Genomic DNA, 24,604 nt, shown 5'->3' with positions numbered 1-24,604 from the left:
GGGACTTCTAAGCTTCTTCCATTAGCAGGGATCTTGGAATCAAGCTAGAAATGTAGTGCAGATATAAAGGAAGGGGCTAAAGCAATGAGGTTCCATGGGAAATTTCCATTCTAGCTAAAGTCTCCAGAGATGGTACCCATTTCATGGGCCTCCTGGAGTAACCCCTTGTACTGGGGAAAGCCTTCTTAGGAGGAAATTCCCCAGTGCTCAATCTTTGATCATGTTTGATCTAGGGAGGGAGTGCTGGTGGCAAGGGGAAGGGGGGGATGACTAAAAAGTACTAATTTACCCAATAAAATCCAATTTCCCTGGAGGGATAGCTTCCTCTGGAATGATATTTTCCCCAAGGACCCACACTGGCTGAGGCTCAATAGTTAAGGAACAAAAACAAAAACACTAACAAAAAGTACATAAGGAAGGCACCTCAATTTATGACCCTCAACCAAGGGTGGTTGCACAAGGGTTACATTTCTGAACAGGAAACTAAACTTAATACAGAAAAAATGATGAAAGGAGGAAGCTAGGGCCCAGCAGTTCCCACAGGGAGGACACAGGGCTCTCAGCTCACATCCATGGAAGAAAACTCTTTTGGGATTTAGCCTGAGCTGGCTGGGATATAAGGAAGCTGGAAATCACCCTCCTGACTTTCTACCCGTACTCTTCCTAAGGAAGGAAACTTGAGGCAGGAAAAAGACTAGGACTTCCTTTCCAAGAGCCAGGTGATGAGGAAAGCAGAGCTGAGGCAGCAGCGGATCGCCGTGACACAAACCTTCCTCTTTGCCCCTTTCAGTGACTGGCACACATGACCCTGCTTGGGGTTGCAATGCCCCTCAAAGATGGAAATGAGAGGGGTACCAACCCACAGTAACACGCGTCTGAGAGAGTCCTCGGGAGACAGGTAATATAAAAAACCAAGTGTCTTCATGGGAAAGAGGAAAACAAACAAACCAAAAAAAAAAAAAAAAAAAAAATTAGATTTTTCTCTACATATATATATATATATATAATATACAGATGATTTAACACATTATTCCAGAGGAGGCTCCATTCCATGGGACTTTCAAGATGATGAAAACGTGTGTTGCAGAGAACCTTCTTTCAGATTCTGAAGTATACAGAATGGGTCAGGCAATGTTTGGCTCCAGTCTGTGACACAAATCCAAACTGGTCATGTGCCAGAAGAGAAGCCAGAAAGGCAATGAAAACCAGGATGAGGAAGGACTGGGAAGGTACAAGTGGCTTAGCAGTCTTCTTCCAACCTGCCTGTGTTCTCAGAGGTTCTCCACCTGAGGAAGACCATAAAACCCCTTTATAAAGATAGTGTGGCCCTCTTATCAACTACCAAAGAAGAGGCCTCTGGTTGCTGTCAAAGTGGATAGAAAACAGCAGAGGGGTGTTGTATGTAAGTGAAGATAAAATCTCCAAGAACGTAACTCAATATTCCAGCCCTAGAGAACAATCTCTCCAGCAGACACTCCAAAACTTTAGTTATCTACACAGGACGCCTCATTAAACCAACCCCACGTGTGAGCACATTTCCTAACATGAGACCTGTGCATGAGGCCTCTGCTGGTTAAGTCTTATGTGTTTCTTTTTAAGGAACTTTAAAATCAGTTCTTGCTCTGAACAGCACCAAAATGCTCATGAATCACAATCTTATGCAGATTTTGGCTGAGCAGGATACAACAAGGGGAGGGTGAATGACATCATCTTATATGGGGGCAGGGAGAAGACCACAAACACTTACTTGCCTTTGCAGATGTAGGGTAACACTAACTTTCTGCCACTAAACCGCTCCCTTACAAACATGGGTATCTACTACGTCGATTTCAGCGTCAATCAGCTAAGGCAACCAGCCAATCACCACCACGGGTGTCTGCTTCTGGTGATTGATTTGGAAAAAGTGATTGGTTAAGACAGACAAATTTGAGGAAAGCACTTGGTAAGAGTCCCAACTGCCAGCCTTCCCGCACATCCTCTGCCGTCTTCTCCGATCGACCCTCTTCCTTTCAGTTACAGCCGCTTCAGAAAATGTCTGGGCAAGAGCCCCAGTCTTGCTTTTCCTTACATTCCCAGTATTCACCCCTATAAACATGGGTTAGCTCCTTGGTGACAGGGTCCTTCTTCCGCTCAAACCACAGGGCCTTATAGGGGTCATATGGTGTACCTAAAAGGGAAGAAAATGAAAAAAGCAAGGTTAGAGCTGGCACTCGCCATGCACCAAGAAATCAGAGCAGGGACAGGTTTGTTACCATCTTCAGTGGCTTTCATAGCTTCTGCTTCTCTCTTTTTCCTGGAAAGTCTCTGTTTTTCCTCCAGGCGCTGCTTCTCAGCATTTGCTTCATCCCAGCGCCCATTTTCCATCAGTCTCTGGTCAGGCCGCAACCGGCTGTCTGTGGGTGCAGTGCCCCCTTCCCAGGCGTTGAGAGTGAGGGCGAGCTCTGAGAAGTAGTACATGTTTTCTGCGTTTTTCCTAAGGTAACCAAGACAAAGGAAAGGCAGCTCTACAGCCTCAATCTGCGCATCTTGGAACACTGCCCTGCATCTAGGTGTCCCACAAGGGGAAAAATCCCAAATAAGTGAGCCAGCGGCGCCACTCCCACCCTTCCCCAGCACCGCTTCACCTCACCCAGCAGTTACTGCGGTTTCTGCACTCAGAATGAGCTGCACTCATCAGGGAGAAGGAAATCTTCAAAATGGCCTCATTCCTACCTTCCTCTGCTGCCTTTTAGGCCCCTTTCTGGGATGTTCTGGCTATTTCTACAGACACAGAAATAAGATGATGACAGGAGACAACTGGCCTGCACTTATCTGCAAAGTTCTGTGTGTTAGCAGGTGGAAAGCACCCTTCTCCAGGCTGCTTTTGTAAAGTTCTGCTCTGAATCTCAGTGAGAATGCAGGGCATGGCGGTGAGTGCCCATAATCCAGCTCTTGGGAGGTACAATTAGAAGGATCAGATCAGGACTTCAAAGAGAGTCTGAGCTATACAGTGAGATCAGCCTGGACTACATGAAACCCTGTCTCAGAACAAAACACTAAATTATAGAGATTCTTCAATGGACTTTAGAGAAGAGAAATACAATTTGGCATATGTTTGGTAAGGTAGTCTCGAAACAAAGCACACTTCAACTCCGATCATGTGTACAATCTCTGGTAATCTCTGTAAGGTTCTGATCTCTCTGGGGTGTTCCACAGATAACCATGAAGAAAGCAGGTAGAACACCTGCATACTGTCCCAGAGGTTTTTTGTTTGTTTTTTCGAGACACAGTTTCTCTATATTGCTTTGGAGCCTGTCCTGGAACTCGCTCTGTAGAACAGGTTGGCCACAAACTCACAGAGATCTGCCTGCCTCTGCCTCTGCCTCCCAAGTGCTGGGATTAAAGGCATGCGCCACCAACGCCCAGGCTGCCCCAGAGTTAAAAGCCCCCAGGAGGCTTGTACACCGTACTCACGGTAAAGGGTTCCTCTTCCACAGCATGACCCTACTTTCTTCTGCTTCGTGGCCTCTCTGACGAGCATCACCCCCATTTTCCCCAGAGGCTGGTTGAACTTTGAAACAATCCATTTTCTCATCCCATGTCCCCAGGAGGGCAAAGTGAACTTTTCCTGATGGGTCAGTCACTTCCCCTGTCACCTACAAGGATGGAGAGCACAGCTTTGAAGCAGAATGACCACTGTAGGTGGCTTACCTGACTAATTTAGAAAAAGTCCTAGGGTAAGTCCTGGAGTTAGCTAAGTTTTCTTGTTGCTGATTTTTAAACACTACTTGAAACAATAGTCATGAATTGATGGGTTTTATCATCAAAGCCTCTTATTGCACAGGAATTTCCAACGCAAGTATGTAAGAAGGAAAAGTACCTGACTGACACTTAAAACTACTCTAGAAATTACACAGATCCACAAACACATTTGAATCCCCAACTAGTCTTCATCTCCCCCCCCCCCATTTTTCCAAAACAGAGTTTCTTAGTGTAACAGTCCTGGCTGTCCTAAAACTCCCTCTGTAGACCAGGCTGTCCTCAAACTCAGGCAGGGATCCACCTGCCTCTGCCTGCTGAGTGTTGCAATTAAAGATGTGTGTGCCACCACTACACTGCTAGTCTTCATTTGTACATGAAAATCTGAGTGTGTGACCAGGTCACCCTGTGGCAGTAACAGACATCTGTCCTTGCATATCACAGTGATTCTACTGTCTGCATCTTCTCCCTCTCCTCCATATTCCCATAGCCACTCTGCTGGGATTTTTTTTTTTTCTTTTTGCTTGTATTTTAAAAATAAATTGATTTTGGTATGTGTATGTAAGCCACATGTACACAGGTGCATTTTGGAGATCTGAAGAAGGTGTCAAATCCCCTAGAGCTAGAGTCTGAACTACATTATACGGGAATTGAACTCAGGTGCTCTGGAAAAACAGCCAGTGCTCTTAACCACTGAACATCTGTCTTTCTAGCCCCTGAACTTGTCTTTGACTTCATCATTGCAATTCAGGAGAAGAAAGTGGCTCAGCAGTGCATTTGGTTCCTTTTCTGGTTTTCTTCTTTACATCTACTTTTCTGACCTCATATTTAGGATGCATGTCTTTCTACCTATCTCTATACATATGCACACACACTGGCACTTCTAAGGGATGCACACTAAATGAAAAATATTTACATTTCAACCTCTCTTACCTTTCTTGCTACATCCCGAGAGAAGTAGCTATAAGGAACAAATTTAAGATTACACTTGTCTCCTGTCTTGTGATTTACGATGTCAATCTCACCAGACTATAAAGTGAAAAGAATCATGGATTAGTTTTTTGAAGACTGACATGAATTTTAAATGTGAGTACTCCCTTGTTTAAAGGACAAGTCCTAGCCAGACCTGGGGCACTATGGTATCCCTCTGACAATCATGCTATTTCAGGTTGGAATTAAGGTCAAACAATGTTTTTTTATGTGTCACATGTTGGTAACAGAAGCTGACCTTCAGTACATGTATTGAAATGCACATGTAATAATCTACCCTCCTGAACAGTCCCCCTCATTAGGACCCTTCTAGAATTCCTCTGCTTAACACAATACAGTTTCAATGTTCTACAGATCTTCGTATAGGCTTCGTTTTTTTTCCTTTCCTTTCTATCTTTCAAAGACTCAGCCTAATTCCATATCTATCATGAAGCCCCTTTTCTGATTGTAGCTAAACCTGTCTTAGTCCAAAGTTAACACTTAACTAGCTAGTCTCTTAGCTTATCTCTTGGCTATTTTGTTACATACTTTTCAACCTTCACTGTCATATTTCTTCAGTGATACAATCATCCCTGGAGGGGCTTCTCTGACTTTGTAACAATAGTACCTGGACAATGCCTGGCAATAAACATTTCATGAATAGCAAAAATATTAAGAGCTGGGGCCATCTAACTATGTCTTATATTCCTTTATATTGCCCACGAGAGTCCCAGTAGTCACTGATGGAACTTATAATTTGGTCATTCTTAAGTAATAATTTGTAGATAGAATTATATGGAGGTAGGTCTACTGCCTGAGGGAAAAATCCTTAGGAGAAACTGGTGATCCAGTAAAAACAGTGTGGGACCAGTTACTGGGTCCTAAATACAACCCAGATTACCTGAAGAGGTGCTCTGAAGTTCAGAGGCACTTTGGGTACCTTTGCTTACCTGATCTATCCACAACTTGCCCACAATAATGTTGTGTACTGTTGTGGTAACTTTTTTCCAAGTGTAATGGTGCCCAGTTGCATGGAAAATACAGTGGATGGTACCTAGAAACAAAAGTGTACAGCCAGGTATCAGAAAAAATAGCATCATGCACACTAGAAATAAGACTGGTTTTCTTTTAGCATTTCTTACTTATAAAAAAAAAAAACAAGTTAAAAAAGATAAAAGCATAACTTTCTTAATGTATTGGTTTATTTGATTTTAAGTATATGAATATGATTAGGTGATGTCAGATAACGAAACTGATGCATCTTAGCTAGAGAATTGTATTTTATAATACCAAATCCAAAATTTACTGAAATAAGACAAATGTGTCCCATTGTTGGAAAACAACAACAACAACAACAAAAAACTGCATTGGGAAAGGAACACATATTGACAGTCAGGATTAGTAATTAGCTGGGTGACCTTAAATAAACCACTTATCTATGAGTAAGAGCGAAGAGAGAGCTTCAGAATTGGAACTGGACTCAGTACTGGCTTTTCACTCACTAGATGTGCAATCAATGTAACGTGATAATTTGTCCGGGTTTGCTGTGGTTACTGGAAGAGAATCTTTTGACTGCTAGAATTTCTCAAGAGAAATTATCTTAGGTAAGTTTGATACTTTATGTTGCTGAGGTGACTCAATGGGTCACTGATAATGTTAATGAAACAATTCAGGATGAAAGCAAGACAGGCTAGAAAGATCAACCATGTTGTTGCCAAGTTGAGCTATGAGTCATTTACTAACCTTCAAGAAGGGAAGACAGATATTGAACTAAGTCTTATGGAATTCAATTACTTAAGTTCACATAGTGAAACCCCAATAACATCACTAGAGTCCAAATTTCAAGAGTAACAGGCCCCGATTCCTTTGTCATGGAAGTGGGTGCATATAGACCTCTCCTTGCTTCAGCTTCAAAGTCTCTTCATTCAACTGACCCTGATTTATACACTGAATGACATATGTACACCACTTTACTGAGTTAGTTCCACAAGTCATTCCAGTAAGTTTCAAAACTAATGAGGCTGAAAAGATGGCTCAGTGGTTAAGAGCACTTTTTGTCCTTGCAGAGGATCCAGCTTAGTTCCCAAAAGCTACATAGTGGCTGACAACCATCCGTAAGTCTAATTCTAGAGGATCTGTCTGACATTCTCTTCTGATCACTGAGGGCACCAGGAACACACATGGTACTCATACACACATGCAGGCAAAACACACACACACACACAAAATAAATAAATCTAGATTTTTTTTTTCAATTTTCAAACCTGAGGGAACTCTTGAATTTATAGCTTGTTAGTCCAAAGTATGGAAGTTTGGCACCCTAAAATTTGTGGCTTATATCAGAAGCAAGGGCAATCCTGCTGGGAACTGTGCCCTTAACGTATGAAATCTGTAAATACTGTGGGTAGATAGTGTCAGGACTGCATTTATAATGAATATTTTAACCTCCTTTGGCTGGTTTATCATCTATAAACTTGGGAAACCACATCCTGGTCAGCAGCAAATACTTGTTTATTTGCTCATTAAGGTGCTTATAACATTACAGGGACTCAGAGGTATAGCTTCCCAAATCAAAAGCCACAGTAGGAGGAGAGGTATCTGAGAATTCAAAATGTGTTTGTGTAGTTAAGAGCACTTGCTGTTCTTGCAAAGGAATTGAGTTCTGTTCCCAGCACTCATGTCAGGTTCTCACAACTGCCTGTATCTCCAGCTCCAGGGGACCCAATGCCCTCTTCTGGTCTCCAGAGGCATCTGGACACTCTAGGCACATACATACACATATATGCATACATATACAATAAAAAGAAATTTTAAAGAAAAAAATTCACGTTGAATTACAATGAAATTCAATCAAAACAATTCTGAAAATGAACAAAGCCAGAAGATTCACGCTTTCTGATTTCAAGCTTATTACAAAATCATACTAACCAAAAGAATGTAGCACCAGTATAAAAACAACAGGTTATGGGACAGATCAAAACCCCAGAGATAAGTCGGGTATTGGTGGCGCAAGCCTTTAGTCCTTGCACTCGGGAGGCAGAGGCAGAGGCAGGCAGATCTCTGTGAGTTAGAGGTCAGCCTGGTCTACAGTCCTAGTTCCAGGACAAGTTCCAAAACAATACAGAGAAACCACATCTCAAAAACAACAACAAAAACCCCAGAGATAAGACCTTACATATATTCTGAAATCCTTTCTGACAAGGGTGCCTGATGGGAGATGCCGTAAGTATGTTTCTCGTATTGGTTAATGAATAAAAAGCACTGTTGGCCAATAGAAAAGCAAGATAGGCAGGACTAGGAGGAGAGAGGAAGAAGTAGGGAGGAGATTAAAGATGTAGGATGGGGGCCCCTCTCTCCGGTAAGATGAGACCACATGGAAATACTTAGATTAATAGAAATGAGCTAATATTTAAAACAGAGCTAACCAACAAGAAATGCTAGTAACAGGCTAACAGCTTTATATCTAATACAGCGTCTCTGTGTGTTATTTGGGGCTGGCATGGCTGAGGGACAAGGCTGGTGGAAAAATGCTCTTAACAGGTGCCAATATCATCCAGCAGGAAAAGGACAACTTTTATTTACGTGCAAAATGATTAATATATACACAAACATTAATGTCAAATGTTACACCTCAAACTATATAAATCTCAGAAAGAAGTCAGCCAGTGGTAGCGCATGCCTTTAATTCTACCAGTTGGAAGCCAGGGGCAGGTGAATTTCTGAGTTTAAAGCCAGCCTGATCTACAGAGCAAGTTCTAAGACAGCCAGGGCTAGAGTCTCCAGGAGTTTGGGGAGGTGGGGTGGGAAGAAGATGGGTGGATGTGGAAGGGCAGATTCAAAAGAAATAAAAGGCAAAAAAAGTTTCAAGACAGGGTTTCTCTGTGTAGCCCTGGCTGTTCTGGAACTCAGACATCCTCCTGCCTCTGCCTACCTAGTGTTGGGACTAAAGGCATGTACCACCATCGCCCAGCAGTAATGACTTTTGGGAAATGATACCAAAAGTACAAGCAACAATAAAAACACAAAAAATGGACAAAATGGTGTTTCGAAAATTAAAATTTTTGTAGATCAAAGAGCAAAAAAGCATTGGAGTAAAAAGGCAACTCACAGAATGGAAGAAGGTATTTGTAAATCCCATTTTTTGTTTTTGTTTTTTGAGACAAGGTTTCTCTGTGTAGATCAGTCTGTTCTGGGACTCACTCTGTAGACCACGTTGGCCTTGAACTCAGAAATCAGTCTGGCTCCTCTCCAGCACTGGGATTAAAGGCATGTGCTACCACTGCCTGGATTGTATTGTAAATTCTTACTTTTCTTTTCTTTCTTTCCCTTTCTCCCTCTTCCTCTTCCTCTCTCCCCCTCCTTCCTTTGTATAAGGGAATGCTATTCAGACCATATATGAAATGCCTTAAAGTAAACAACACACAATTTAAAATCTGGCAAAGGGGGCAAGGTATGGTGGCATATGATTTTATCTCAGTACTCAGAAGACAGTTCCACACCAACCAGAGACACATAGTGAGCCCCTATCTCCAAAACAGAAAATAAAAACCATTAAAAGGCTCAGGCATACTGGCGCACGCCTTTGATACCAGCATCCAGAGGAGAACATCTCAACAAGGTCCAGACCAGCCTGGCTGCACTTTCAGATCCAGACAGACAGAGCTACAAAAATCTCAAAACAACAAAAACCCTAAAAACAAAAACAACTGGCAAAAGACTTACAGATTGCTCTAAATACACAAATCATTAAAAAGCACACAAAAACACACTCCACACCACTTTTAAACCAAAAGCACATGCGATATACTTCATAACAATCAGTGTAGGTACTATTGAGGAATGAATGAATGAACAAGAAGGACATGGGATAACTACAGCCTTAGTACACCATTTGGAGGAATATGAAATGGTAGAGTCACACTGTGGATAACTGGGGAATTTTTCAAAACATTAGAAAGAGAATTACCATATGATCCAGAAATTCTACTAGTGGTATATACTAAAAAGACTAGAAAGCAAGGAGATATTTATTTATTCTCAGCTTCACAGAAGAATTTATATGCAATGTTAAAACATGGAAGCAATCTATAACCATCAACAGGTGTGCAGATTAACAAAAAAAAAAAAATCCTAGTGGGGTGGTAGTGGTACATGCTTTTAATCCCAGCAATGGAAAGGCAGTCAGATCTCTGTGAGTTTGAGGCCAGCCTGATCTACAGAGCAAGTTCCAGGAGAGCCAGGGCTGTTACACAGAGAAACCCCACCATGAAAAACAAAACAAAACAAAACAAAACCAGAAATTAAGAGACCAGTGAAGTCAGCTCTGTACTAAAAATAGTATGTCACTTTTTCTTATAAAATATCCATATAAGTAAACAATATAAAGTTATGTGACGAGGGGCTGAAGAAATGGCTCTGTGGTTAAATGCTCTTTCAGAGGATCCAAGTTTAATTGCCAGCATGAATATCTGGTGATTTACAAATGTCTCTAACATCAGCTCCAGGGGATCTTACACGCTTCTGGCTTCTGTGGGAGCTGACTGAACTTGTATGTAAACATTCACAAGCAAAAACACACAAATTAAAAATAGCAAAAATAAATCTTAACAGGGTTTCTCTGTGCAATATCCCTGGCTGTCCTAGAACTTGCTTTGTAGACTATGTTGGCTTCAAACTCACAGAGATCCACCTGCCTCTGCCTCCCTAAGACATGCACCACCTAGTACAGCAAAAATAAATCTTAAACACTTAAAACACACACACACACACACACTTGCAAGAAAATCAGTGCAAAGTGAGAAAGGGTAGCAGCTGCTAAGTTCCTGTGTGCTCCCAACTCTGCAAGCCAAGATTCCTACTCCTAGGCTTCATCTTTTTGATCCTGACACAAAAAAACTTGTAATCCAATAAAATAAAGTTTCATCTTACCCAGGATTCAGTCATTACATAAATGACACCTAAATCATCAAGCAGAGGAAAGAGGACCATAGGAGAAAGACTAGTCAAGAAACCTAATCTCATAATCCTAAATTTTCTATGTACAGATGGAACTAGAGTAATACGGAAACACCATTAAAAACATGTTTTAAAGGCATGCTAGAATCCATATTCTAAAGTTGTGCTTACAGACAAAAAGTAAATATACTAAAGAGACAAAGAATTTATACAGGACGGGTCTTAAAAGAGTACCTGCCTTCCTTACTCATTTGATAATTGGGAAGTTTAATGATTGCTAGCTAGTGATTTTGGTTCCTGAATCAAGAGCTCCCAATCTCTTGATGCCTGAAACAGTGGTCTCCTCCATCATGCCAGAACATCTTTACTGGAACAAACATGGTGGCCTTACCGAGGGGCATAATGGAGAGGTATTTGCCTCGAAACTTGCTGGTGATTTTGATTTCCTGACGCAATGTCCAGCCATTTTTGGATTCAGCATGGTGTGCAGCAGCAGGGGGATGATGACTCACCTTGAAGAAATCAGGTTTGAATTAAGAAAGAAGACTGGAGAAGAGAAAGATATGGCCTATTAATTGGTGGTAAACACCTGAGAGTGTCCTTTGACATTTTTACATCCACAACAGTGAATGACATGCCTGGTGTGTTGAACTCTGATGAAAAAGAAGACCAGGCTGACTGAGACTGGCTTCTCAAAAACTACCCCATCATAAAAAAGGAAAAATATTCCGGGCCTGGGCTCTTTACCTGCTCACAAAGGGATCGATACCCATTCTCCTCCAGTCGGTCCAGTTCGAAGGTCTCTCCAAGGAGAGGGTTGAATGGCTTGCTGGTCCGGAAGACAGTAGTAGAATAGGAGGAAACCGTGAAGGCTGCAACATAGCAGAGCTGTTCTAGAGAGTTCTCACACTTGGCAGCTCGGTCTAATAGCTCATGGTATTCCAGATCTTCAGTAAGGCGTTGAAGCATGGATAAGGGCTCATTAAAATTTACCTGTAAGGAAGAGAACAGCTCTAAAGCCTTTTCCCCAGACATTCACAGTAGACAGCTGAAGAAAGATGCTCAGATGCTGATGTGATAAAGCAACAGGAAGAGAAAAGAAGTTGTCGTTCTCAGATTAGTCTTCAGGTGACCCACTCTTTGTGGGTCCATGTCAGTGAGTGGCAGGAATCACTGCTTTCTGTCATTTCAGGAACTATAAGTTCTTTGAGATGGAAATCATGTCTTGTCTATGCAGCATTGCAGACCCAACAACGGGCATAAGTGACTGATGATAGGAGACCTCATCAGACAGTAACTGAACAAATTAATTATTAAAGGAATGAAAAATTTCAGAAGTGCACCTAGAGAGGAAATTAGAAATTGAACATTTTGGGGGGATAAACAAAGGGGTGGTAAATTATAAGTACAGGAGTGTCCTGACCACCAAAATGATTGTACTGCCAAAGTCAGCTTCTACCCTGAACTAGTTGCTTGCTGAGTCTTGGTCAAGAGCTGACAATGTTGCTAGACACAGACTGCTGCTGCTAGGGCTGAGAGGAAGCAGGGCATGCTCTCACTTTTCAAATTCTATAGCCCCCAATCACTAGATGATGCAAGTGTGTGGAGATGGGCCAAGGAATGAGGAAGCATTTCTGCTAGGGAAATGTGCTCCTATGCATTACACAAATATTATCCGAGTGCTATGTGTACCAGAGCCTATGCTTCCCACTTGGTGGAGAAGTGAACAGTAGATACTGCTCCTCCCTCAAGAAAATAAGCTAATTTCTAAGATAACTTTGAATTTTAAATAATTTTGCTAATTTAAAGTTTGTTTTGGGTCAGGCAGTGATGGCGCATGCCTTCAAACCTAGCACTAAGGAGGCAGAGGCAAGTAGATCTCAGGTAAGTCCGAGGCCTGCCTGGTCTACAAAGATGCACAGAGAAACCTTAATTAAAAAAAAAAAAAATGTTCTAAAGCCAGGCATGGTGGCACATGTTTACCCAGCACTTGGAGAGGCAGAGGCAGGTAGATCTCTGTGGGTCTGAGGCTAGCCTGGTCTACATAATGAGTTCCAGAACAGCCAGAGCTACATAATAGAGACCCATGTATCAAAGTAAACAAACAAACAAACAAATAAAATTTGCTCTAGGGGCTGGGCTTAGTGGGTAGGAGATCTTACTCTGCAAGCATGAAGACCTGAGTTCAAATTCCCAGTATTTACTACCTACAAAAAAAAAAAAAAAAGCCAGGCATGGCTGCATGTATTCATTCACTCCAGCACTGGGGGAGTAGGGGAGTCCCACAAGTAGAGACTGGCACCTCCCAAGAGCCCAGCAGCTCAAAACCACCTGTAATTCCTGCTCTAGGGAATCACATGGCTCTGTCTTTCAGCCACTTGAACTCACATGAACATATTCACACACATATATGTAATTAAATAAAATAAATCGCAAGGAATGTGCCTTTAATCCCAACACTCGGGAGGCAGAGGCAGGTGGATATCTGTGCATTTGAAGCCAGCCTCTGGTCTACAGAGAGAGGTCCAGGATAGGCTCTAAAGCTACACAGAGAAACCTGGCCTCAAAAACCAAAATAAATAAATAAATAAATAAATAAATAAATAAATAAATAAATAAATATCTTAGAAAGAGAATAAATTTTGCTCTCAAAAGAAGTTGGATCAGAGAAACATCACCCTTTACAATAGCCACAAACAACATAAAGTATCTTGGGGTAACGCTTACCAAACAAGTGAAAGACCTATATAGCAAGAACTTTGTGTCTTTAAAGAAAGATATTAAAGAAAATACCAGAAAATGGAAAGATCTCCCATTCTCTTGGATAGGTAGGATAAACATAGTAAAAATGGCAATCTTGCCAAAATCAATCTACAGATTCAATGCAATCCCCATTAAAATCCCAGCACAATTCTTCACTGACCTTGAAAGGATAATAATCAACTTTATATGGAAAAACAAAAGACCCAGGATAGCCAAAACGCTCTGTACAATAAAGGAACTTCAGGAAACATCACCATCCCCGATTTCAAGCTCTACTATAGAGCTATAGTGCTGAAAACAACCTGGTATTGGCACAAAAATAGACAGGTAGACCAATGGAATCGAATTGAAAATCCTGACATTAACCCACACACCTAGGAACACCTGATTTTTGACAAAACAGCTAAAAATATACAATGGAAAAAAGAAAGCATCTTCAACAAATGGTGCTGGCACAACTGGATAATGGTGTGTAGAAGACTGCAGATAGACCCATGCCTATCGCCATGCAAAAAACTAAGTCCAAATGGATCAAAGATCTCAACATAAATCCAGCCACACTGAACCTCTTAGAAGAGAAAGTGGGAGGTACCCTTGAACAAATTGGTACAGGAGGCCTCTTCCTGAACATAACTCTAGTAGCACAGACACTGAGATCAACAATTAATAAATGGGACCTCCTCAAACTGAGAAGCTTCTGTAAGGCAAAGGACACAGTTGTCAAGATAGCCTACAGACTTGGAAAAGATCTTCACCAATCCTACATCTGACAGAGGGCTGATCTCCAAAATATACAAAGAACTCAAGAAACTAGTCAACAAAACACCAAATAAACCTATTAAAAAATGGGGTACAGAACTGAAGAAAGAATTCTCAATAGAGGAAATCAAAAAGGCTGAAAGACACTTAAGAAAGTGCTCAACATCCTTAGCTATCAGGGAAATGCAAATCAAAACAATTCTGAGATACCATCTTACTCCTGCCAGAATGGCTAAAATTAGAAACACCAATGACAACTTATGCTGGAGAGGATGTGGAGAAAGGGGAACACTCCTCCACTGCTGGTGGGAGTGCAAACTTGTACAGCCATTTTGGAGATCAGTATGGCGGTTCCTCAGGGTAATGGGAATTGGTTTACCACAGGACCCGGCAATCCTCCTCTTAGGCATATATCCAAATGATCCACATCCATATAACAAAAACATCTGTTCAACTATGTTCATAGCAGCATTATTTGTAATAGCAACAACCTGGAAGCAACCTAGATGCCCCTCAACTGAAGAATGGATAAAGAAGATGTGACACACTTAAACAATGGAATACTACTCTGCAGAAAAAAACAATGGAATCTTGAAATTCACAGACAAATGGATGAACCATGAAGAAACCATCTTGAATGAGGTAACCCAGTCACAAAAAGAGGAACATGGTGTGTACCAGTCTATAATTCACACCGCTAGAGAAACTAGGATACAAGGAGGATTCTAAGAGATTCATACAAGGTCCTTCACAGAAGGGGGAAGGGACAAGATCTCCTGAGCATATTGGGAGTGGAGGGGAGCAGTGAGAGGAGAGAGATCTAGCAGAAAGAGAAGGGAAGGAGAGGAAAGCACGTGGGACTAGGAAGATTGAGTCAGGAGAAGAATAGATGAGAGAAGAGGGAAGGGGGAGAGAGACAGAGATAACATAAAAGAGGGAGCCATTATAGGTTTGAAGAGAAAACTGACTCTAGAGAAATGTCCAGAGACCTACAAGACTGACCCCAACTAACAACTTGAGCAATAGTGGAAAGGCTATCATAAATGCTCTTCCCTGATAATGAGATCGATGACTAACTTATCCACTATATGGTAACAGAAGCAGTCACCCACAACGAAACACTGAGCTGAACTGGAATCCAGATGCACAGAGGGAGGACAAGACCAGGCTACAGAATCTCACAGAGACAGCTGACCTGAACAAGAAAGAGCTAACGGCCCCTAGACTAATAAATGGGAATCCAGCATTGGACTGACTCAGACCCCCTGAACATGGGTCTCAGAAGGCCTGGGCAGTCTAAGGGACCTCGGACAGTGGAACTAGGATGTATCCCTGGTGCACAAAAGGACTTTGGGCGCACATTCCCCATGGAGGGATACTCCCTTAACCTAGAGGCAGGAGGGAATGCCTAGTCCCTATTCCAAATGACTTGACAGATTTAGATGACCCCTCCTGGAAGGCATCACCCTATATGTGGAGTGAGGGGAGGATGGGAAGGGAGGGTAGTCTGGGGTCATTGGAGGGTGGAGAGAGGGAATGAGAAAGGGAGGGAGGGAGGAAGAGGGAACTGGGATCGATGTGTAAAATAATAAGAAGTTGGGTTCCCAAGCAAGCCTAAAACATTTACTCAGCACAGGCAAGAGTTCTAATCCAGACAAAGGAAGAGGAACAATGTTCTTTCTCTTGAAGACTACTTAAGCACTGTTTCAGTAAACAAAGAACACTTTTGTTCCTTATTCTACCTCCTGTGACACTCTTGCCTCAGCCTCCAGAGAAGCCTACACTACAGAAGATGGCACATTAAGGCCCGAAACCTTACTGTAGCAGAATCTCTTAGTGGCAGCACTTCAGGGAGAGTGAAGAAAAACTTTCACACGTTCAGAGGACAATCGTGACAAACCGTGTCCTACTGGTGGCTACCAGACACAGAGCAAAACTAGTCTGTCACTACTTTTCATTTACATATAACCTACCTTCTGATAAATGTTCCAAGAACCTCAGTTTCTCAAAAGTGCCAAGCTCTGTATAATGATCATTTTATCACTCAGAATCCAAACAAACAAATGAGTTTGAGTATTTTAATCAGAAGGAAGCAAGAACATTACTCACTGCCAATGAGAGTTAGCTAGCCACAAAAGACAACCAGAGATTAGCAACACCAGGCAGCCATGATCAAGGGACAAAGAGAGGCAGGGACATCACTGCACCTCAGAGGCTGAGGGGATATGGTAGAAGCGTTAACCCCTGAGGAGCTCAGGGAGGACTGTCTAGTGAAAACTAGAGTCACACAGGTGCTGCCAGAAGACTGCCTAAGAGGGAGCCAGGATCTCCCACTGGTGTTTTATACTGGCAGTGCCCAGGCAGATGTCAGCAGAAGTTCTAAAGACCATGGCCTCCACCAGCTTTCCTATGATAGAATGCTGCCTAAGAAGTTGACTTGATTTGTCTGGAGGCAGATACAGGACTGCACATTCCTAATGGCCAAGTCGATAAGGAAAGGAGACACAGAGGTCACCTAGCCCAGAAGCTGTTTATTAAGTAGATCTGAGACAGTGATGACCTGCCTTTCCAGCCCACCTACTACTAATTCCTATAAGGCACTCAATGCTCTAGCAAGTGGGTCCTCCTTTATTTCCCAAACACCAATTATTTGGAGGTTTCTCCAATATATGCTCATTAAGATCTTTTTCTTGGGTCAACCTTCATTTTATTTTAATTAATTACTATCACTGATTTTTTTGGTTTTCGTTTTGTTTTTCTTGAGAGTTCCTGGAACTTGCTTTGTAGATCAGGCTGGCCTCAAACTCACAGAAATTCACTTGCCTCTGCCTCCCAACTGCTGGGATTAAAGGTATGTGCCACCACTGCCTAGCTACTACTACTACTATTAGTACCCTTCATCACCATTATTATTATTTTGCAGTACTTGGAGATGGAATGTAGGGCCTTAAACATGCTAGGCAAACATCTTATCATTGAGCTACATTCTCACCTTTGGGAATCATTCCTTTTAAAAACTAAACCTTGTATATGTATGTAAAAACCTATTTGTTTTCTGGCCTTAATTAAATAATTACTTCAATATTTGCTGAATGTCCATGCCAGGCATCAAGGACACACACAGCAACAATACAGTTCCTACCTGTAAGAAACAGTCTATGAAGAGGTATGTGCTGTGTACCAACAGGCTGAGAAGGGCATTTTATTTCTGCTTTCAAATACCAGGCTATGGACAGAACATGCAGTTCCCATATCCTAAGTCTTCATTTTTAGACTTTTCTCTAGGTAGCTATGGTCAAATAAGTAAGTTGTGGCCACAGAGATTCAAGAGATTAATGGATTATGCAATTTCCAGGAAATGCCCTTAAAAGGCACAGCCTGCTCTTATTTTTCCATCTTCCACCTGACTGAGAAGTATCCCCTGATGACTCAAGAACCCATTACAGATCTATGAAATAAGGCACCTAATCATTAAGTAGAGAGCCACAAAACAAAGAATCTTGGTCCTGACACTGTAGGTGTCAGCCTGGGACAACCTACTTCTGGATTTCAAAATAAGAATGTATTAAGCCAACATTTGTTTAAGGTAGATGCCATTTTTTGTTTGTTTTGTTTTTGTTATTTTCTGTAAAGAGCTACACAGTAAATATTTAAGCCTTCAGGATCAGGTGGTCTTTGTCACATCATTCAACACTGCTGCTAGATACAGCAAGATAGCAACCACAAACAGAAATACATGAATGAGAATCTCTGTCCCCACAAAGCTTTATTTGTGGACATTAACATTCCTTCAGGTCCCCCCCCCCCACCAACCACTTAATAAAAAAAATAAAAATACATTCTTGGCTTATGACTGTTTAGATTGGCAGATAGATTTGGCCCCAGTGCCTTAGTTTGCTAACCTGATTCAAATTAATGTACGTTGAGATTTCTTTCTATAAACTGAACACTTGCCTAAGAGGCATACTGACATTGCATAGATTGGAAATACTCAGTAAAAACTTGTAGAATAAATAAGCAAGCAGAACACTGCCAGACACAAACAATGAAGCTTCTTGGAGCACAGGGGATCAATATCTGACTCTGATAGTTATGCTAGAGGTTTACTAAAGAGATACCATAGCAAAACCCTCCAACATAGCAAAGGGCCACAGGTTGGTAGGCAAATAAACACTGTTCAATCATAAAGAACAGTTTGTATAAATGCCCTAAAGGAAGAGGCAAGATGCCTCAACACCTGAAGGCTATTCTGACTCTTATCTTCACAACAAAGATCTATGCTTCAGGAGAAAGCCACACAGCCTACCAAGGAACCAGAGTGTAGTCAAGGCATTGATGATCCACTAAAGGATGGTGAGCTGAGAACTGACATGATTGCACTTTCAGTTTTAAGATCCCTTTGACAAGAGTATGGACAAATAGGAGAAATGTAGTTAGAGAAGGGAGTTCAGCTCAAACCCCATCTCTAGTTTATTTTTGAGACAAGGTCTCAAGTAGCTCAGGCTGGCCTTGAACTCAATTGGTAGTCAAGGCTGACTCTGAACTTCTGATCTTCCTGCCTCGATGCCCCAAGTGTTGGGATCATAGGTGTGTACTGCCATGCCCAGCTCCAATATCCATCTTCACCATGGAGATGGTCCTTATCTTCTAGGTTGAATAAACTACTTTCACTTCTGTGTTTCCTTTGTATAGGACTAAAAGAGGAAAAATATCATCCACCTATTTCCTTGACTTTTAATCTATGTGTGTTTTGTTTTGGTGTGTGTGTGTTAAGACAAGGTCTCACTCTTTAACCCAGGCTGGCAAGAAACTATGTAGCCTAGGCTAGTATCACACTCTTGTCATTCCACCTAGTGCTGGTATTAATAGGCATGATTTACCACACACTGTTACTATAGTCTTTTATTTTTTAATTTGGGAGGAGGTAGTTGTATATGTGTATAGTAAATGCATGGCATACCAAGGCAGACATCAATGTCACCATACCTGACTTTTTACATCCTTGTGCTTACACAGAAGTACCTTTACTGACTAAGCCATCTCCTCAGCCCCACTATATGCTTCTTGAAGATAGTAGTAATGCTGTTATCTGTGCATGCCTCATGCCTGTCTGCCTGCCACAGGAACTGCTCATGTTACCAAACATAAGCAACTGACTCTAGATGATCTGGAAACATACCGGATCCATAGGCAGAACTACACAAGCTGACTTGAAGGGATAGTGAATGACTAGCAAGGTAATAGAGACCATGCTTAAAGCTGCTACAGAGTGCCACTGAAGTGGAGAGCACACCACTGAGTATTTGATGGCCTCACCGGCATTGGGATCTTAGAGAGCTCTTTTCCAATGCAGTTCTTCATGATGCTCCACAAGTTGAGGCTATAGTTGGGCTTATATGGTATTCTGGTTCTCTTTTCCTTCTTGGTCTCCTCCAGCTGATGCTTGTACTAGAAGCAAAAACAAAGCCATTCAATCAGCCACAAAGAACAAAAAATCTGCTATCTATAACCTTCCCTTCCCCCATGCTAAACAAACAACAGGAGTTTCTATTTCTCTTAGCGCTTCACAGACAAGTCCTTGGGAATCAAGTCCCTTGACTCTGCAATTTCCAAATAAGAGTTACCTGCTCATCAAGGCTGATGTCACTGCTGGCTCCACTGATATTGCTACCAGTACGTCTTCATGGATGAAAAACAGAGAATTAGAACAAAGACTACAACTAAAATTTAGGCCTCATTAGTCCTTCATAAAGCAAAATGCCAAATATACTGCCCACACTTAGAAAGGGTATGAATTTGGGTCTCTGGAGAATTCAGTGTGTAAGTGCTAACAGTCTTCCATCTACTTAACACAGAGAAAACTCACATCTTAGCAACTGTCACCAGCTCAGAGTCTCTTGGGAAAGATTCTCATCATCTAAATACACATGTTCATTTTCTTCAACAGTCAAGGACAACTTACTTGTGGCCCAAATTTTCAGGCATGGTGATAATCTCTGGTGCATCAAAAAATTCATTCTCGTCATCTTCATCACTCATGTCCCCTTTGCCAGAACAGCACTGATCTACAAGGAGAAAAGCCTCATTTGTTTTCTATGGTTACATTTACCAATGGCTGACACAGTGGGTTCTTTTAAATACTGATCACAAACATGGCAACAATGGTAGAAAGCAGTGGAAAAGCCAAAAGAAATCAACAGCTCCAAATGTATCTCACATGAGCCACCAATTGTGGAGATACTCTTCTGCCAATCGCAGAAACTGCCTGGGTCATACTGGAACAGCTAATGAGAGCTAAGCTTCTTCTCACCTTTACCAGAGCCAGCACTGCCAGGAGTGTTAGCCGGCAGCACCGTGGCTCCCCGGAAGGCTCTCTCCAGGTGATTGTGCTGCTTCGCCAGCTGCTCAAGAGTCTCTTCCAGTCGGATACGCTGGTCTCTTTCATACTGTAGTGACTTCTGCCACTTTTTACTATGAGTCTGGGCTAACATGAGGAAATCTCTGCAGGCCTGAACAGAGAAAGTATTCGTTTATGTCACTTCAACTGTCAGACTCCCCACGAAGTAACCTTATTCTGGGAACATGAGAAGGCATATGACAATTAAATACTTCCTGCTATTTCATAGTATTGGGGACAGCCAGCTCTGTGCTGTGATCAAGGTCAGACTTGGGAAAGAGTGAACACCGTTGTCATAGTTCTCCTATTTTCCTGGTCACGAGGACCAAGCAAATACCAAGTGAGCAGCAAACCCAGACAAGGCATTTGTGGCAGCAGCACAAAGGGCAGGCATGTGAACTGCACCAGAGATCTACCGGCTGAAAGATAAAGTGCATGGCAATTGCTTTCAATAAACCAACTAAGCTCAAGAACCCAAAGCTGAGGACTGAGACACTGAGAACAGAATCTGCACTGACTCAAATTAGAAATGGGGTAACTTGGCTTTGCTTGTATTTCAGTCATTTAGGAAACAACTGATCTTTTTAGAACACTACTTGATGAAGCAAACATAGGATGTAGAGACAAACAACACCCCACCCCCACCCCACCTGATTATCTCAGTCCCTTTACTGACTCTTCATGGCCAGGATCAAATCCTAATTACTATTATAACACAAACAGCCTTCACAAGTACGGCCACCTACGACCTGAATCCTCCTCTCCCAACTGCTGTTATCTCTGTACTATACAACACAGGCACACTGAACTTACCATTTCTTGGACACACAGCTGTCTCCCAGCCCTAACTACTTAGGTATATGCTACTCACTCGGCCTGCACCGCTCTTCTGTCTCCCCTTTCTATAAGAAACCTATAAGAGAAATGGTACTTCTGTGACACCCACACTCCTAAGCAGCCAGTTTCTTCTACCTCCTTACCAGTTTCAGCATACTTCCACCTAACACATGCACAGCAGTATCATGACTGAGTTCCTATCTCTCTAGAGGGATCATAAGCAACTTTAAAACACATTTTACAGCTTATTCATATACAGGTCTCCAGCTCCTAACACATAGCAGGAGACTCATAAAGTTTGCTTAATAAATAAATGAAGGAAGGAACCAATGTAAGCTTGAAAGTGTATTCCCTGTTACAGAGAAACTAAAAGGTTCTATTAGAATGTCTGCTCCCATGGTTTCAACAATTGCCTACAGGTCCACCAATGGCTACTATATCAGCGATTCCAAATTGGACTCTCTGAGCTCAGACCAGAATATCCAAGTGCCTATTCAATGGCTCAAAGTAACTTCAAAATCAGTGGGTCTCTCACGCTTGATTCACCACATTCTCTTGCTGCCTCTTGTTTCTTCCTTTGAATTTCTTCATCACAAAATGGTTCCAAAGCCCTTAAAGCTGTCCAAGCCGATGGGGTGTCTCTCTTTCAGTTTTGCTTCCTTCTTCATATCCAAATATCAAGTCCTAGTGACTCCCCTTTAATATTCTGGAGTCTGTAATCTCTTTCCATCCCTCCACAGAAGAAGCAGTGGAACACACATCTGGGATTGGGATGGTTGGCTTCTCAAATCACAGCTCTTTCCTGCCATCTAGTTAGTTACAGAACTCCGCTGTGCCTCACATTCACTGTCTATAAACAAAGACTGACAACAGAGACCACTTCAGAGCTGTCATTCTTCACACAGAGCACTTAAGACCACACTGGCTCATAGTAAGCATTCAGTAAGGCAGTAGCTGTTTGCTTACCTCAAGACTGGCCCCAGCTTCTTCTAGTTGGTGACTACAAGCCCACCCGTCTAAGTCTGCACTGCCCCTAAACTCCACTCAAGCCTCACCTCTAGCTACTTCCTTGCTCTTGCTCTAACAGTCACCAGAAATTCCCAGATTCTGAGGAAAACAGGTCCACATATGCCATATATTACTACCCTCACCAATTCCTCTCCCTCATTCTCTTTTAATAATACTGACAATTAAAATTCAGCAAGAACCACTGGGCATGTTGGTGCCTGCCTTTAATCTCAGCAATAGAGGCAGAGGAAAACAGATTTCTGTGATTTTGAGGCCAGCCTGATCTACATTATAAGTTCCAAGACAGCTAGAGCTACAGAGAGACTCCGTCTCAAAAGTTAAAATAAAAATTATTAAGGCAGTTGTACCTCCAGGCACTCATTGAACATTTCAAATCTATTATCTAAAGTCTTCCAACAACATCATGAAAGGTCTACTAGTATCAAAGCACTCACTGATAAGAAACAGATGTTGGTGGCACATGCCTTTAATCCCAGCACTCAGGAGGCAGAGGCAGGCGGGTCTCTGTGAGTTCGAGGCCAGACTGGTCTACAGAGCTAGTTCCAGGACAGGCTCTAAAGCTACACAGAGAAACCCTGTCTCGAAAAACCAAAAAGAAACATGTCACAGACCAGACAGGTTTCCCTGGCTTATGCACACAGTGGAGAACACAGCTGGAATCCAAATCCCAATATGCTGCCTTCTTTTAGGAAGATTTTCATTCTCCTTCAGCATTTAGATGCTATGTTAGCTTCTTTAACTTTCCCAGCATACTGAACACCTCCAATATGCTTCCTATGTCTATTCTGTCACGGCACGTAGCTGCTCAGACTGGCTTTGAAATCTTGTTCTTCTTGCCTAAGCCCCCAGAGTGCTGAGATTAACACACCATACCTGGCTTATTTTTTAACATGCATATTGCATTTAAAGCCTTGCTATTATCACCTGAAAGATAAACATAACACAGAATAAAGAGTGCAGTTCAGGCAACAACCAGGTAACAGGGACACAGGCAGTGGACAAGAAAGCAAAGAGGGAGAGAACAGCTGACTTCTACCAAGCTGTTGGATTTCTCAGTGTGTTGTGCTGAGGACTGAACCCAAGGCCTGGAGCTTGCTAGGTAAATATTCTCCCACAGAGCTACATTCCCCTCCTGAAAATTTGGTTCTGACTTCTAAGAGACCATTCCCAACATAATCTAGAATTTGAGGATGAATAATTCCCCAAAGAACAAAGATGAGCAATTTCTAAGAGAAAATGCTAAGACAAGGCTTTGGGTCTATAAAACAGGGTCTTTTATTTTAGAAAAAAAAAAAAAATTTGTGTTCACCTGATGTTGATAACAATGAACCATCATCATTCTTAGATGACTGTGATGTTTGGAATAGATTTTTGTTTGTTTGGGGTTTTTTTCTTTTTCTTTTTTTTTTCTTTTTCTTTTCTTCCTTCCTTCATTTTTTTTTTTTTTACTAAACAATATACATATTTGAGACTGGGAAGATGGCTCAGGGGATAAGAACACTGGCTGCTCTTGCAGAGGACCTGGGTTCATTTCCCAGCACCCATATAGTGGCTTATGAACACCAATAACTCTAATTCCAGGGGTCTGATGACCTCTTCTGGCCTCCATAGGCACAGACATATATACATGGCGTACAGATAGATACACATACAGGGCAAACACCCATACACACAAACCACAAAATCTAAGTCTACAGATTTAGCATGGATGTCAGTTTGTGTGATTACCAGGCTTCCTGGTCACTGAATACCCGTATCAGCACTGACCTGCTGAGTGCTCCTAGGAGGTGACTAGCCTTCCTGAAATTCCTAGGGGAAAAACTCATTTGTCTTCTTTCTGGCTTGGATAAATCAGAGCCCTGAAGGTATTCAGCACTTCAATAAAGATTAACACAACTGCCATCAGGTAACAAACAAAATGAGAAAATAAAATTTCCCTTTCATTGCAGGAAAAGACAGTTGATCTTCAGGCACTACAGGAACTAAACTAGCTCTTCTCATGATCACTCCCTAAACAAGGGAGATCTGGCAATCGATGATGTAACTTTACCCATTTAAATAGATGGAGAGAGAAACTCTGCAAAACTATTTCTCACAGAATATTCAGCTCACTTACAAAATGTCCTTCAGCGTTTTTTTTTTTTATGTGCATGGGAG

At 41.9% G+C, this 24,604-nt stretch overlaps 1 protein-coding gene across 1 annotated transcript in view; it reads right to left on the bottom strand.

Annotated features, from left to right (window-relative positions):
- Window positions 1–411: 411 nt before the first annotated feature.
- Osbp (oxysterol binding protein) overlaps window positions 412–24,604 on the bottom strand; it is a 32,592-nt gene continuing 8,399 nt past the window's right edge. The window contains exons 4-14 of the mRNA XM_051193988.1: window positions 20,495–20,693; window positions 20,147–20,249; window positions 19,809–19,863; window positions 19,501–19,632; window positions 11,410–11,655; window positions 11,054–11,174; window positions 5,658–5,761; window positions 4,672–4,767; window positions 3,454–3,635; window positions 2,253–2,473; window positions 412–2,167 (exon numbers count right to left, since the gene is read on the bottom strand). Of these exons, the coding sequence (XP_051049945.1) occupies window positions 2,025–2,167; window positions 2,253–2,473; window positions 3,454–3,635; window positions 4,672–4,767; window positions 5,658–5,761; window positions 11,054–11,174; window positions 11,410–11,655; window positions 19,501–19,632; window positions 19,809–19,863; window positions 20,147–20,249; window positions 20,495–20,693 (1,602 nt within the window). The 3' untranslated portion in view covers window positions 412–2,024. The remainder of the gene's footprint in view (window positions 2,168–2,252; window positions 2,474–3,453; window positions 3,636–4,671; window positions 4,768–5,657; window positions 5,762–11,053; window positions 11,175–11,409; window positions 11,656–19,500; window positions 19,633–19,808; window positions 19,864–20,146; window positions 20,250–20,494; window positions 20,694–24,604) is intronic.

The sequence above is a fragment of the Phodopus roborovskii genome, unplaced genomic scaffold (genome assembly GCF_943737965.1).
Source record: "Phodopus roborovskii unplaced genomic scaffold, PHOROB, whole genome shotgun sequence".
Taxonomy (NCBI): domain Eukaryota; kingdom Metazoa; phylum Chordata; class Mammalia; order Rodentia; family Cricetidae; genus Phodopus; species Phodopus roborovskii.
The sequence above is the reverse complement of the archived record's forward strand: the minus strand, read 5'-3'. Positions and strand labels throughout refer to the sequence as shown.